At 43.7% G+C, this 16,107-nt stretch overlaps 1 protein-coding gene across 1 annotated transcript; it reads left to right on the top strand.

Annotated features, from left to right (window-relative positions):
- The first annotated feature begins 849 nt into the window (after window positions 1–849).
- On the top strand, window positions 850–14,671 carry LOC117871816 (high-affinity choline transporter 1-like). Its single transcript, XM_034759575.1, has 8 exons — window positions 850–1,028; window positions 2,353–2,466; window positions 7,123–7,278; window positions 7,767–7,915; window positions 9,514–9,657; window positions 10,116–10,269; window positions 11,933–12,150; window positions 13,881–14,671. Exons 1-8 carry the CDS (start codon window positions 851–853, stop codon window positions 14,355–14,357), a joined length of 1,590 nt encoding a protein of 529 aa, XP_034615466.1. The 5' UTR covers window position 850; the 3' UTR covers window positions 14,358–14,671.
- The last annotated feature ends 1,436 nt before the right edge of the window (window positions 14,672–16,107 follow it).

Here is a 16,107-nt window from a genome sequence, read left to right on the forward strand (position 1 = left end):
GTATGCCCACTACCCCAAAGAAGGAACGTGTTACCTGGCATCAAGGATCATATCTCAATGGACAGAAAGAGAAAGACTGAAAGTCTACTGCCCAGAGCAGGATTTCAGCCATAGATCAACCAAAATGCTGACGTCTAAACTATATAAATTACTCACATCCTACCATATAAGGGGTTCCTATTGGAAGTTTGTTATCTGTTTGAAGGACAACTTTTTAAATTGATCAAAGAAAGATTTCTCTTTCTAATTACTTGAGAAACATTCTAACAGGAGTTTGTTAAATTCAGTCTCCAGAGAAACAGCTGTGTTACCTGTTGTTTTATGGTAGGATGCAACACTGTCTACACCCCTGCCTGCTTTTAGCAATGAAACTGATGTGAGCTTGATTTGAATTAAGGGAATGCTACTCATTCAGTTGATCACTGATTTTTTTCTTTCCTGAATTTCTTTTTATTATAATGATTTTTTTTTAATTTCAATCAACTTTGTTCAGATGAGATTCTCATCCACATATATGCTGACCTCATAACTAGAACCAAGCAAAATGGATACTGATTATTCACATGCCAATGCATATCATACAAAATATTACATTTCCCCTCATTGATATCACACTGACATTATACAACACATAAATGCTGATTTGCCTTAATCCCAATCCCTTATCTACCCCACTCTACTTCCACCCAGAAGGCAGGATTGGATATTTCCTCAAGAAGGGTGGAGACTGAAAGACAGAGACATAGTATCCAGTACCTTGACCAAAATTTTGGCTCATAATTCTTTTTGGTAGTGTGGGAGCACTACTGAATCCATATTTATCTCTGTGGTCCAGAATAAACTGCAGAAAATGGCTCTGAATATACCTGGCTTGGTAGCTTTGATTGTGTTTTATGCAATAACTTTAGCCATTGGAATTTGGGCTTCTTGGAAAAGCAAAAAGTACCAGAAGAAAGGGAAACCAAGTGAGATGATCATAGTGGGGGGCAGGAACATGAATTTTTTCATTGGATTATTCACTGCGACGGGTAAGTGTTCTTAAAGGAAATTCTTTTATCTTATTAAAATATTCAGGTTGAGTTTTTCTCATTCACAACATAAATTTGCTCTTTTAAGTCTGGGATATGGAATTAAAGTTTTATTAGCATTATGGGCTAGATTGTGCCAGCCCTACTCACACTGAGTAGTCCCTAATGTCTTGAGTAGTCTCACTTAAGTTAGTGGGACTCCCTGAGGAATATGATACTACTCAAGAAGATAGAATGTGGTTCTAATTTAGGGCCAGATTCTGCTACCTTCACTCATGTTGAATACCTTACTTGTTATGTGGGATATGGTGCCACTCATCATGAGTAAGTCTATCAAAATCTGCCTGTAAAGAAGGATGTATATATAGTTCTTTGAGGCATTTACATACTATGCTTCTGACGCCTCTTCTATTTCTTCTGTGTTTTCCCATTGTCAGAGATTTGTCCCTCTTACCTGTCATTAGGGGAATGCGGTCCCAAGTGACATTTGTCTGGCCAACAGATTTGCTTGGTTTAAGTCTAAGCTGAAGACTCGCTTTTTTGAATGCAATATGTGCTTGACTGTTGTTTTAAGGGATTTATTTTCTTAAGCACACATTTACTATTGTAAAGGACCATGATACATGGGAATTATGTTCTATAAATCATTAAGGAACAATAAATGTAACGCTATTTGCTCTTGCTATCTGCTCCAGCCAGTGTCTACCATTAACAAAAACAGAAATAAAAATAAACCCACTCAAATTGCCTAGAAATATTCTGAACATTCATGAGTTTTCCATGCAAATGTGGCTATTCACTTTTGAATATCGCCTCTCCAGAATTTTACTCAGGCCAAGTCTACACTGCACTGTTTTGTCAGCATAGCTATGTCAGACGGGGGTGTAAAAAACCCTCATCCCCCAGCCATCACAGCTATGCTGGCAAAACCCTCGGAATAGATTCAGCTCTGCTGACACCAGAGCGCTTCTGTTGTCATCCAGGAAGGTGATGTTACTATTCCGGCAGAAAAAAATGACTGTCAGCCTACGCTGCATCCCCTCTAGGGGCTTTTGCCAGTATAAATGTACCGGTATAGCTGTATCCACAGAACCTGTGTAGTGTAAACTAGCCTTTAGGGTCAGATTCTGATCATCCTATCCACATTGCATAGTACTTTATTCCAGAAATAGGCCATTGGAGTAAATATGAGTGTGAGTAAACACTCACCAGTGTGAATAGAGGTTCACAGTCTGGCCCTGTATTTTTCAACATGTTTTATGAGAGTGGTAAGGCAATATATGTCTCATCGCTATTTCTCCTGCCCCCCCCCTTTTTTTTTCAGCAACATGGGTTGGAGGAGCATATATCAATGGTACAGCTGAAACTGTCTATCTTCCCACAAGAGGACTAGTGTGGGTCCAGGCACCAATAGGATTTGCTTTGTCCCTTGTTATTGGTAAAAAAAAAAAAAAAGCATGTTATAAATCTTTTTTTTTTTAATCCAGTGTTATGGATCTAAAAATTTCAGCCTCTCCCAGTGTCGACCGAGTCTTTTCCCTGCTACCCAGAACACACAGGTTCACAGAGAGGCTCTTGAGCTGAAGAAGTATGTCGTTTATTTGCTGATTCAGTGAGTGATCAGTGTACCGGAACAGGGCACAGCATAGGGTTAAATGCAAGCGCATACCCACATTCAGGTGCCCACCTTAAATACATTGTTACAAAATCAGTCATTATAGATATAAACACTTTTCTGCCTAACACTAAGATTAGTTTGCTAACTCAGTTGTTTACCTGATCAGGTTGTTGACCAAGATGTTCCCCTGTTTGAATCGCTGACCAGTTGTTCATCTGATTGACGTGCTGGGTCAGCTTTTCACCTGGCTGTTCTACCTCCCTGCCAGACAAGCAGGCAGCTTTTCACATGTCCCAACTCCTACAATATACATTCGACACATTACATATTCTACACTCAGGTAACTGTCAAATACTCAGGGCTGTTTAAATTATTCTGAATGAAGTGTCAGATAGTGGACATCCAAAAAGTGATATCATTGGCCTTTATTGGACTATTCTGCATACATACAACAGATTCAGGATGAGAATTCAAGGGATTAATAATTGCAGGATCCGGGCCTAAAATGCAGAACTCAATGGGGCTCTGTGCAATTGCAGAGATTCACCTGCATGAGACAATCTACAGCAAAATAATCTTACTTGTGTGTTTTGCTTGCATGTGATATTCTGTTAATAGTGTTTTTCTCCAATATCCTTTTGGCAGTAGGAACATCAGGCCCTCAACAAAATGTAATTCTTTCTTTGAAATGTTTGTGGAGCTAAAAAGTATCACCAGGATTTCCCCACCAAAATACATTCTCCTAACACCTTTAATCTCAATGCATGTTTGTTATAGAAGACCTGGCAAAGTCCCTTAGTGGACAGTCACCAGTCAGCTGTAATTGTACCTATTTTGGAGCCCATGTGCTTCCAAGCCAGCTGGATCTGGTCAGCATCCAGTCACTGCTTCTAACTCTGGGCCTCTCAGGGTATGTCTACACAGCAATACAAGCCTAAGATTAATGGGACTCAAGTTGACCTGACTCAACCTTGGGCTTGAGCTTTTACAATGCATTTTAACCCCAGGTTAAGGATTTTCTGACCCCTGGTGTGCACACTTGTAACACTGACAGATCCTGGTTGACCCTTATGGCCCTTAGCTAAGGCTGTAGAGCAGATTCATTAATCTAAGTGGTCTTGGTGCCACTAGCTGGGACAGAACACCACACCCAGGAGGTGTGTGGGTTTCACACACACACACACACACCAGTGTCGACACTCTAGGCTTAGTAATGTGTTGCACTGTGAGAAAACTCTACTGCCCATGCTGTTTCCTAACTGTGGAAACAGAGTTATTGATGGGACTCAGGTGCCCATAAGGATCTCATGAGTACATAAGCTGCATAATTAGCTCCTTTGGTGGCTGTCTCAATAGAATGACTGGGGATTGAGAAGGCTTTACACTGAGCTACCATCTAACCAGACAACTAGGCTGTCCACCTCTAGGCTGAGTCACTTTGGCAGGAAAATGCCCATGTGCAGCTATTCTGAGGAGAATTAGCACATCAGGCTCCCGGGCTGTCAAACTATGAAAGTGAAACTTTGCAATTCTTAATTTCTAAAATGGGATGTTCAGTGCAGGTGTTTTTGTTTGGCTGTTTTTTTATTTACCTTTGTCTGTTTTTTCGAAGTTTGACATAAAAGGCGGGTTTCAGAGGAAAAACACTCCAGCCCAGCTGGCAGCAGAGCGGTGAAGTACATCCCCAGGGCTGGGGTACCGTGTGCTCGAGCACCTCTCAGGATCCCTTATCCCTGCCCTGACTCACCCTGGGAGGCAGGGATAAGAGATCCCTGGGAGGCTGTGGGGAAGTTTTGGGGCTGGCTCCCACTTACTGCCCTGACAGCTCACACTGCCTGCGCACTCTGCACATGCAGCCCCAGGGGGGCCAGAGAGAGGAGACCAAGCAGCAGCCCTGCAGGAAGTGGGAGCAGTCAGGGTAATGGGGGTCATCTGTCCCTGGGCCATGCTGAGCTGGGAGCTCCGCTCTCCCCTCTCCCTGCAGGGCAGTCGCTTGATCCTTGCTCTACTCTCGAGGGCCCCCGCCTTCCCTAGGGTTGCCTGTTCAGTAGACAATGGGTTACCCGCTGATTCGACCTGCTGCCATTTGCAAAGGGAGGTGCAGCTTCCATTTGCAATAGAGTGCAACAGATGACATCACAGGTTGTCGGCATAGAGAAGACTAAGGAAGTTGCCCCAAGGAACTCTGGGATACAGCCGGAGGACTTCCAGGACCCAAGTCAGGCTGGGACCCCGTGCACATAGGAAAGCAATAGGGCTCGAACCCCAGGTCCCAGTGCCAGCTTAACATGGGCTCCGACCCTCCAGCCCTGCAGGATCCTGGGATCCTAGGTCCGAGCCCTAGGTTAGCACAATTGGTGTGTGGACGCAAGGGGAGTTAGATTTGAGCCCAGGATCAAGCCTAGGCTTACACTGAGGGGTAGACACACCCTAAGGCCCACTACTGGGTGCAGACCTCTTGTCTGGCCCCCTCTCTGGGTGCTCTGGATTGTAATTTAACTCTTTGGGGACACATGGCAGGTAAAGTAAGGAACACAGGCTTTGCTTTGGAGTTTTTAAAATCACAGTAACCTTTGCTGTCAAAGCATACAAGAGTTACAGATCTCTAGGAAAACAACAGGCGCCTGAATGTTCTTTTCCCTTTGTCTATGCTCATCCCTTCTTGTGAGTCCTTAGGCCTAGTCCGTGTGTCCAACAGTTAGGCCCCGTGGGCCCTTTACTTTCTGCAGTATCAGTTGTCCAGCAAGAGAGTGAGAACCAAGAGCAGATCTTGCCTTTAAATAAGGTTTCAGTCCCCTTTGTCATGCTATCTACTGACCAGCTTCATCTCAGTCAGGTGGTTGAAGTCCTACTCCCCTGGGAGACAAACTGGGAGAACCAGTTTCCTTTAGCCTGGCCAGTGGTTTCAGCAAATCCATTGTTCTGACAAGCACCATTGATGACTCTTGTGTTAGTTGCTTCAGGGGGGCTCCCTGGATTACAATAAGATGCCTTGGTCTGTCTTTGGCATCTCTAGGCAGGCACAACTACACACTCCAATGCAAGTCACATTCTTCAAAATGGCAGTTACAATGTCAAGGGCAGGTCACAATTAGATACAGCCATACACCAGCCCATCACATAAAGCTGGGGTAATGGGTGTGCAACAGTGCCATTTGTGGGCAGTTTACCCCGGAAGTGTGTAGTAGGAATTTAGCAGAATCCTACAAGTAGAGACAAGGAAGAGCTGCTCTTACCCTGGGAAATATCTGCCCCCTATGAGCATGAGCCAAAGCCCATTGAAATCAATGGAAAGATGCCCTTTGACTTCCATTTCAGTCAGGCCCTAAAGCAGTAGCCTGTGGGCACGGCAACCCTTTCTCATGTGAGTAATCCTTACCAACACAAGAAGCCCCATTCAGAGACTGCAGGTCCAGTCCAGCACCCCTTCCTCATGTCAGTAATCCCCAGACAAACAGTCCTGTAGGCATCAGGATTTGGCACTACATACATTCATCAATTGTAATGGAACTACTTGTTTGAGTTAGGAGTGCTGATATGAGGAAGGAGTGTAGGACTGGGCTCAGTTCATGAGATGCTGACATTAAAAACAAGATAATTTAATTTTGGAGGAGGCATAGGGGAGCTGCAGGTTTCATTGTATGTAACTGAGGGCAGCATTTATCTCAGTACATTGCAAGGCATCTAGCATTCACAAAATCAAGGACAAAGCTATTGCCTTCTATTGACCAAAGTGGGTAGCATAGGCAGGGGAAGGCTGTGCCTCCCCAAACAGCCTGGCATGGCCCTGCCCAGGCTTCGCCTGGAAAGCCCCCTCCTGCTTGCCCTCGTCCTTCTCCCTTAACCCCAGCCCAGCTGGTCACTCGTCTTCAGGGAAGCATTCTGGGGCTGGGGCTGGGGCTAGGGTGGCTGTGGCCGGGACTTGGGGTGGTTGGGGCCACCCAGCACTGAGGGGCCCCCGGGCACTTGGGCCGCGCCGCCCAGTGCTGGGGAGGAAGGATGCCAGAGCTGGGACTGTCCACCCTGTGCTTGGGGGCGCTCAGGGGCTGGGGAGAGGGGCTGGCGGCCATGGGGAGGGGGGCGCTCTGGGATCCAGCAGGGCCTCGGGCAGGGGCTAGCCTCCCTGAGCCAGCGGGTCACCCACCACCCACCATCCATGCCAAAGAGCATTTTTTTCAGATAATGTAAGACCCTTTACAGTGAAAACTCTTTAGGGCCTTGCATTGCCTGAAGGAGATGGTTATTGATGAGAAATGCACTTTAAAAAGCTTGGTAAATGTGGATATTTAATGAATTGTGGAGGTGATCAGCTGACGGACATTTTAATGGGGAACATTAGCAAGTTATTGCAATGTGACCTGTGAACATTGACTAATGCTGGCTTTAATACAGATGTAATTTAGAACAAGAGGACAGTTCTGACAATTTCTTAGGAGATTGCATAAAATTCAATGACAATATTATCATTTTTGATAGGTGGCCTCTTCTTTGTAAATCCAATGAGATCCAAAAATTATGTGACAATGATGGATCCTCTCCAAGAAACATACGGGAACATGATTGGAAGCCTTCTCTTTATTCCACCATTAATAGGAGATATATTCTGGTTTGCAGCTACTCTTGCTTCATTAGGTAAATATATTTGCTCTGCTGTTGTATTTGATAGAAAGACGATGTAGCAAAACACAGAGGACAAGGGAAAGCCAGCCATGGATAGCTCTGCTTTACACCACCTTTTGCGGATTATGTGTTCATCGCTCATTCGTGAAAATATATTGTTTATTCCCTTTCCTAATGTTTCTTGTGCATGTTTAAAGTAAAACTGATGGAAATATAAAATTCACATTTCCATAGTACTAGGTAATGCTGTGCATTTATTTATTATCATCCTGATATTATAAATGGGGACTGAAGTGCAGAGAGCGGAAGTGACTTGGCCAAGGTCACAAAGTTAGTTGGTGGCAGCACAAGAAATAAAACTCCGGAATCCTTGGCTTCTAGCCAGGTACATAACCACTAGACTGCATTGCCATTGGTATCATTTAACCACTTATTTGTATAATAAGAAACTTGCACATATAAAACCTGTTATGATTGTTCAAAACTGTCTTTGTCTGCAGGGGCAACAATGAGGGTCATTTTGGATATCAGAGGCTATTTGGCCATCATCATATCGGCATGCACTGTTATACTCTACACTTTACTGGGAGGGCTGTACTCAGTTGCATACACCGATGTGATACAGCTGATTTTTATTGTGCTCAGCCTGGTAAGTTCAATGCATTTCTGGGTTTTCAGTTTTCTCAATATTGAACAACTAAAGATGAGACACAAAATTCCTCTCGCATTTTCACCGGTCTCAGTCCAAAGTAGGTCCATTGACACTGGTCTCAGACCCCAAAGCTCTACTTTAGGTGTAAAAACAAAAAAGCCCCAGGACTACATTAAGCCAGTTTTCCAACTCTTACTTGGGTTGAGTAGCACTTACTCATGGGTGTAGTCTACTGTCTATTCACATGAGTAAATGCTAATCCATTTGAGTAAAGATTGCAGAATCTAGCCCATAATTATCTTGGTTGGAAATAAACAAAACTCAATAAGACGACTAGCTAAAAACACCAATTAATTTAAATAAAGCAACCATGCTCTTAACTACATGATGCAAGACACGAGACCTAATTCTTCCAGTCTACTCTGCATTGATTAGGCCTCACTAGAGTATTGGGTTCAGTTCTGGGAGCCACATTTCAGGACAGATGTGGACAAATTGGAGAAAATGCAGAAAAGAGCAACAAAAATGATTAAAGGTCTAGAAAACATGGCCTATGGGGGAAGATTGAAAAATTGAGTTTGTTTAGGCTGGAGAAGAGAAGACTGAGAAGGGGACATGGTAACAGTTTTCAAGTATATAAAAGGTTGTTACAAGGACAAGGAGGAAATTTATTCTTGTTAACCTCTGGTTGGACATTAGGAAAAACTTCCTGTCAGGGTGGTTAAGCACTGGAATAAATTGCCTAGGGAGGTTGTGAAATCTCCGTCATTGGAAGTTTTAAAGAGTAGATTAGACAAACACCTGTCAGGGATGGTCTAGATACTTAACCCTGTCTTGAGTGCAGGGGATTGGACTAGAAGACTCTTGAGGTCCCTTCCAGTCCTACACTTCTATGATGACCAGGCAGATGCAGGACTGGGCCCAAGAATGGGGGCAAACAAATGACACTTTGCACCTCCTTTGTGCCTGGTTCACAGCTGAGAATGTGCTCAATCTCTCTGTGTCTGAGTTTATCCAACATTACAACGGTGATAATAATTCATATATGGTGGCCCTTTCTGATGGACTCTACTTTTCCTGTTGATAACTGAACACTGACATACCACATTCTTGACATAGAGGCTATGATACATGGAGTGAAGATTTTAACCTTAATGCATTAGTGAATTACATTGGGCTGGCACTAGGGTGACCAGATAGCAAGTGTGAAAATCAGGACAGGCGGTGAGGGATCATAGGCACTTATATAAGACAAAGCCCCGGATATTGGGACTGTCCCTGTAAAATCAGGACATCAGTCTAGCTGGCACTGAAAGGCCTTGTAGAACAAGAAGGAATTTGAATGAGCTTGAGGGAAATGCTTAGGAAAAAGGAGAGGGAATGAGATACAGGAACAGGAATAAAGGGTGGCATGAAATGAAGATGAGCAGGAGGAGGAGGCAAAAGGGACAGTTAGGCAGCAGGCTTGGGATGTTTGTAGGAGGCAGGAGTAGGAGAGGAGAAATTAGAGCAAAGGCAAGGCCAAGAAGCTTGAATAGGATATAGAAGTGAGAGGAAGCTAGTGAAGAGATTCAGTGTTTCCATTTTAATCCCAGTGGATCTGTGTCCCATTTGCCCTGCTCAACTCTGCAACAGAAAGCATTTATTACACTGCTGCTCAGGAATCCTACCAAGCCCCTTGGATTGGGCAAGTACAAACAGAATATCTTGGACGGTGGCTGGATGACTTCTTGTATCTGGTAAGAAATCTTTCTTGGATGGGCTGGTGGGGTGGGAAATTGGACTGGGTGAATGGTTTCATCATCCATTCCAAAGCCAGTCCACAGAGTTGGCAAAAGACTCATCCCTGAAACAAAGGCCACCGCTCTGCCAAACTTCAACTCTCTGCTCCCAAGCATCAAGGCGCTAAGAAAGAGTCACAAAAAAGGCATTTTTCAGTGGCCACATTCTCAGGAAATAGTTGGACCATTCTGGCTGAACTTAAAAAAAAAAAAAAAAAAAAATCAGCTGGTGACAAGAATTTCACCCTAAACAGTTAAAGTTTGTTAAAGGTATAAGCAACTTGAAACTAAGCTCTTATAATGATAAGTGTCTGGTAACCTTGATAACAGAAGGTGCTACTAGCCCTACCAATAAATAAAATAATACTAATAGGCAAGGAATGTTGTCTCACTGCATTAACATTTGAACCTTTCAGGTTCTTGGTAGTATCCCGTGGCAAACTTATTTCCAACGAGTTCTCTCAGCGTCCTCACCAAGACAAGCAAGGCTCATTTCCTATCTCTCTGGACTGGGTTGCTTTTCAATGGCCATCCCCTCTGTGCTCATAGGGGCCGTAGCAGCATCCACAGGTAAAACTAAATCATGTGGCTTTAAGAAATGTACTTTTTTGCTCAAGATTTAAAATCAGTGGCCAAGATTATTAAAATAGGGCCTAAAGATAGGACTCCATTGTCCTAATTTAGACACCCAATAAAGCAGCCTGGTTTCAATGCTGAATTTCTAGTAACTCTTACTGACATCAGTGGGAGCTGCTGGATATTTAGCATTTTTGATACTCAGGCCACTTATTTAGGGGCCCGAATCAGAATGCTGGAGCCTTCCAGCTTCTGATTCAGGTGTTCAAGTCCCTAATATATATTTAAATCTCAGTTGTGGGATCTCCATTAGAGTATCAATGTCTTCCTTATGTTTTATGTTAGGTAAAGAAGGGGGCTGCCACATTTCTATTCTGTGCACAGTACAGTACATACACTTGAGCGCAAAAAGAAAAAAAAAGACCAATAAAACTTATTTTCGCTCACTGCTTTATACTCACGATCTTCGCTGGGTTGTGTCGGTATCATTGATCATGTTCAGGGGAGAAAACGCTCAAAGGAATGTAAAGGTTCAGTGATAAAACCAAAAGAAACAACTCCCTCTCCCTTCCCCTCCAAAAAAAATCGCAACCACCTTAGTTGGAGCAGGATCAAGCTCTTGTGGAGGTAAATAGCTTAGTAAGAGTCAGAAAAGAATTTGATATTTATGGGCTAAAGCTGTCAGAGAAATCAGTGCAAAGACCCCATCTCTGAGCAATCAGGGTCTGGAGACCTCTCAGTGCCCTGTTCCCAGAAGCAGCAGAGGGGACACGCCTGCAGGTACATTGTGCACTGGACCAATCATCCCTCCAACTGGTTGATTCAGTTCACTGCCAGTTTACCCAGCAGTATTGAACCATTGTGCCCCTTACTTGTGTTAGGATTTGGCATTAACAACATATACATGCTTTCTAGCTAGGTTTCCAAGGACTTTCAGTTTTCGTGCTTCAGGACATAAGAACATAAGAATGGCCCTACTGGGGCAGACCAAAGGTCCATCTAGGCCAGTATCCTGTCTTCCAACAGTGGCCAGTGCCAGGTGCCCCAGAGGGAATGAACAGAACAGATAATCATCAAGTGATCCATCCTCTGTCGCTCATTCCCAGCTTCTGGCAAACAGAGGCTAGGGACACCATCCTTGCCCATCCTGGCTAATAGTTTATCTAATTTATCTAGTTCTTTTTTGAACCCTGTTATGGTCTTGGCCATCACAACATCCTCTGGCAAGGAGTTCCACAGGTTGACTGGGCATTTTGTGAAGAAATACTTCCTTTTATTTATTTTAAACCTGCTGCCTATTAATTTCATTTGGTGACCCCTAATTCTTCTGTTATGAGAAGTAGTAACCAACACTTCCTTACCTACTTTCTCTAAACCAGTCATGATTTTATAGACCTCAATCATATCCCCCCTTAGCCATCTCTTTTCCAAGCTGAAAAGTCCCAGTCTTATTAATCTTTCCTCGCATACTGATACATGATCACTGATACACATACACTGATCACCAGCTGGAGTCAGGAAACAACCTAATCTAAGTACTAGAACACAGTTTTTAGCTGCGCAAGGATGGCTCTTTGTAGAAATACAGCTCTGAAGGCAACAAAAGCATGAATTAAATATTTAATTCTTCACCTCCTTTTATTGTTCTGTGTTCAAGACTGGAACCAGACGAGCTATGGTCTTCCAACACCAGTGGAGAGAGGAGAGTCAGCTATGATACTGCCATTAGTGCTGCATTATCTCTGCCCAGCCTACATTTCCATTGGCGGCTTGGGAGCTATCGCTGCTGCCGTCATGTCTTCTGCAGATTCAGCCCTTCTCTCTGCCAGCTCTATGTTTGCACACAACATCTACAGAAAAATTCTTAGGAAACAGGTGACAGATTCATCACTAGTATTTACAGCGGGGAGAAACTGCTGAAAATCTGTGCACATTTTTTGCCATCATTTCACATGTCTGATTTCAGATTCCCAAAATTTCAACTGATTGTCAAATTTAGGGAGACTGGAATTTTCACATGACATTTGCTCTCCCCAGTACAGCACTACTCTCTGCTGGAAGCCCGGAGACCCCAGACTTGAATACTTGTCTGTCATGACTGGGATATGTGATCTTGTCCAAGTCATTTAGGCCCAGATTCTTAAAGGTATTTAGTCAATTGCTGTACGCAGCATTGTAAGGCCCAACTGATTTAGGAGCCTAAACTAATTTTCAAACATGATTTAGGCCCTTAAGAGTCTAAATCCCATTGGCTGCCTGGTATTTTGGCTCCTAATTGCCAAAATCCTGTTGGAAAATGAGATTTGGTTAGGTGCTGCAACACTGAGCTCAGCAATGCCCAGTGCTTAATTTGTAAAGAAAGAGGTGCCAGGGTTCAAGCAGTTAGGTGACGGGTCTCAAGCAATTATTTTACATTCATAACTGATGCAGCAAGCCCAGAGGTGCTGGGGCTATGAACTGCCAAGCCTAGAGATCTGGCACAAATTAAGTACTGGCAATGCCTAAAAACCATTAAAAATCTGTGCCTTGCCCTCTGGGAGCCTTGTTCTCCCATCTTTTAAAATGGGGGTAAGAACATTTAAGTAGAAGTGTTGTGAAACATAAATGTAACTGGGGTTAAAGGTCACAAATTATGTTGTAACGAAGATGAAATTCATAGATCACACCTCCATATCTCACAACAACCGGGACTGATTAATGCTTTAACAGACTGTATGTTATTGATACAACACAGAGAGACTGATCCCACTCCCATTGCAGCAAATGGGAGTTTTAATATAGACTTCAATGGGGATAGCATCAAGTCCGTAAAGGTGTATAAATCAGAGGCGGTAACAGAGTCCAGGAGCTACTGATTCCCATTCCTGTGGTCAGCCAGCTAGCCCATGCTGCCAAAGTCAAATTGGGTTTTGCAAAAACAACGGAAGTTTGCAGAAGTTCTGTAAACTCAAGATGGCAAATGTTTTGATTATGGGTACGTCTACACAGAAACTAGACACCCATGGCTGGCCCATGCCAGCCAACTTTGGCTTGTGGGGCACAGGCTGCTGGGCTGTTCTATTGCTATGTAGACTTTCAGGCTCAGGTTGGAGCCTGGTTCTAGGACCCTGCGGGGTAGGAGGATCCCAGAGCTCAGGCTCCAGGCCGAGCCTGGAAGTCTACCACGGGTTTTTCTTTGCTATGTAGATATACTCTATGTTGCTCAGCTCCAGTATTTGATAGTAAGTTCTTACTATATATTTTACTATGTACTTTTTTATTATTATTAGCTACTCTCATTCCAAAGATGTCTTTCAAAATGAACATGGCCCCGAGGTTTGAATGTAGAGTTTTTCTAAATCAAGACTAATTCAAATCCAGCTCAGGTTAGTAATGCTTACAGATAGTCTTCCGCTGAAGAATTTAGTTCTGGATCCAGATTTTGAACACACCTACATTCTGAGGTATTTGGATCTAGAATTTTGGTTTGGCCCATCAGAAGCTATTTGTAAAATTTGGATCTGGATATTATTTATATGATCACTGTAAACATGAGATTGGATTCAGGGCGAGATTAAAAAATGAGCCAATGATGATTTCTACAACAATACTCTCTTATTTTACAGGCTACGGAGAAAGAAGTTGTCTGTATAATGAGGGTCTCCATGGTGGTTTTGGGGACAGCCGCTGCAGGCCTGGCTTTCCTTTCTAACTCTGTTTATGATCTGTGGTTCCTGAGTGGCGAGCTGGTGTACGCCCTTCTCTTTCCCCAGCTCTGCTGCGTCCTCTTCATCCCCAACACCAACACATATGGCTCAGCTGCTGGATTCCTCTTCGGGTTCCTGTTAAGGCTGCTGGCAGGGGAGCCTTCCCTGAAAATCCCCCCTGTAATCCACTACCCAGGCTGCTCCCTTGTGGACGGGGTCTACGTTCAGCTGTTCCCTTTTAAAACCTTCACCATGCTTCTCACTCTGGGGACTATCGTCGCTGTTTCATACCTGGTGGCGTTTTTGTTTAAGAGAAACATCCTCCCTCGCAGATGGGATGTTTGCAGTGTAATAGAAGAAAATAGTGCATTCACCCACCCGCCCTGCGCCAGATAGAAGAACAGGTGGATTTACAAGCAGCTATGCTACTAGAGAATCATGCTTAAATGCAGGGCATCACTGAGCATTCTGCAGTTCAGTTACCAGGTCGATGACATTTCTTTTCCAGTCTTCTCTCGCCAATCATGAATTATTTGGTAGATTCATAAAGAAAACAAGAATTCCATTTGCACTATGAAAAGGAATGAAGTCAGAATATGTAATGATTTAAGGGCCTCTGGTGAAGGAACTTGATCCTGCAGTGGTTAGAATTGTTAATACAATGAAATAACTCAATGCTTCTATGTGTTCTTGGTAGCAGGAGCTTGAAAAAATGCAGTAGAGATGAGAGGTTACAAAGTGAGTTGCCACAGATGTGAACTTCGTACATGACACCTCCACATCGCACAACAAAGGGGACTGATTGATCCTTTAATAAATTGTATTTTATTCATAATACACACACAGGTTGATCCTGCTCCCGTTGCAGCAAATGGGAGTTATACTACAGACTTCAATGGGGATAGCATCAGGCCTATGAAAGTATATGGACAAGTATGCTACATTTTGAATTTGATATAGTCCCCAGTGAAATGGCAAAGCCATCTGTTGGGGGAGAGATCAGATGTGGAAAAAAATAAGTCACCCACTACTTTTACAATGCATAAATTATACATTGGACGAACCAGGCTATTGAAATCAATACTTTACATTAGTTATACTGAATTTTATGGAGGTATGGTCTAATCACAGTTTAGACAGAAGTTTGGGAGCCAGAAATTCCTGAGTTCTATATATACCTTTGCCAATGACTCCCTCTTGTGGTCTTGGTGAAGTCATTTAAACTATGCTCCCCAGTTTTATTATCTGCAAAATGGGGATAATGGCCCCAATTCAGAATCTCACTTAATCACATGCTTAAAGTTAAGCATGTGCGCAGTCCCTTTGACTTCAGACTTTGAACATGCTGATGTGCTTTGCTGAACCAGGAACGACAATACTTATCTACATTACATGAGGCGGTGATGATTAATTAGCTAAGGTTTGTAAAGAGGTTTGAAGATGAAAAGTTTTAAGTAAGGATCCACCCACTCCAGCCTGCTAACCATGCTGGTGGCTAACATGGACAGTTGTCAACTAGGATCTTTATTTAGACCAACTCTTTGTGTATAGGTTCTCTGATCATCAGTCAGATGAGGATTCTTCATCATTACTAGGGCCCTACCAAATTCAGGTCCATTTTGGTCAATTTCACAGCCATAGGACTTTTAAAAATAGTAAATTTCATTATTTCAGCTATTTAAATCTGAAATTTCACGGCATTGTAACTGTAGGGGTCCTGACCCAAAAAGGAGTTGTGGGAGGGTCTCAAGGTTATTGTAGCGGGGGTTGCGGTGCTTCTACCCTTACTTCTGCACTGCTGCTGCTGGCAGTGACTGCCTTCAGTGCTAGGCAGCTGGAGAGCGGCAGCTGCTGGCCGGGAGCCCAGATCTGAAGGCAAAGACACCGCCAGCAGCAGCGCAGAAGTAAGGATGGCCTGGTATGGTATTGCCACCCTTACGTCTGTGCTGCTACCTGAAGACCTGGGCCCTCAGTCAGCAGCCACCACTCTCCGGCCGCCCAGCTCTGAAGGCAGCAGTGCAGAAGTAGGGGTGTTATGGTATGGTATTGCCACCCTTACTTCTGTGCTGCTGCTGGTGGGGTGCTGCTTTCAGAGCTGGGCACCCAGCTCTGAAGGCATCACAGAAGTAAGGGTGGTAATACTGCA

Source organism: Trachemys scripta, chromosome 1 (genome assembly GCF_013100865.1).
Source record: "Trachemys scripta elegans isolate TJP31775 chromosome 1, CAS_Tse_1.0, whole genome shotgun sequence".
NCBI classification, from domain to species: domain Eukaryota; kingdom Metazoa; phylum Chordata; order Testudines; family Emydidae; genus Trachemys; species Trachemys scripta.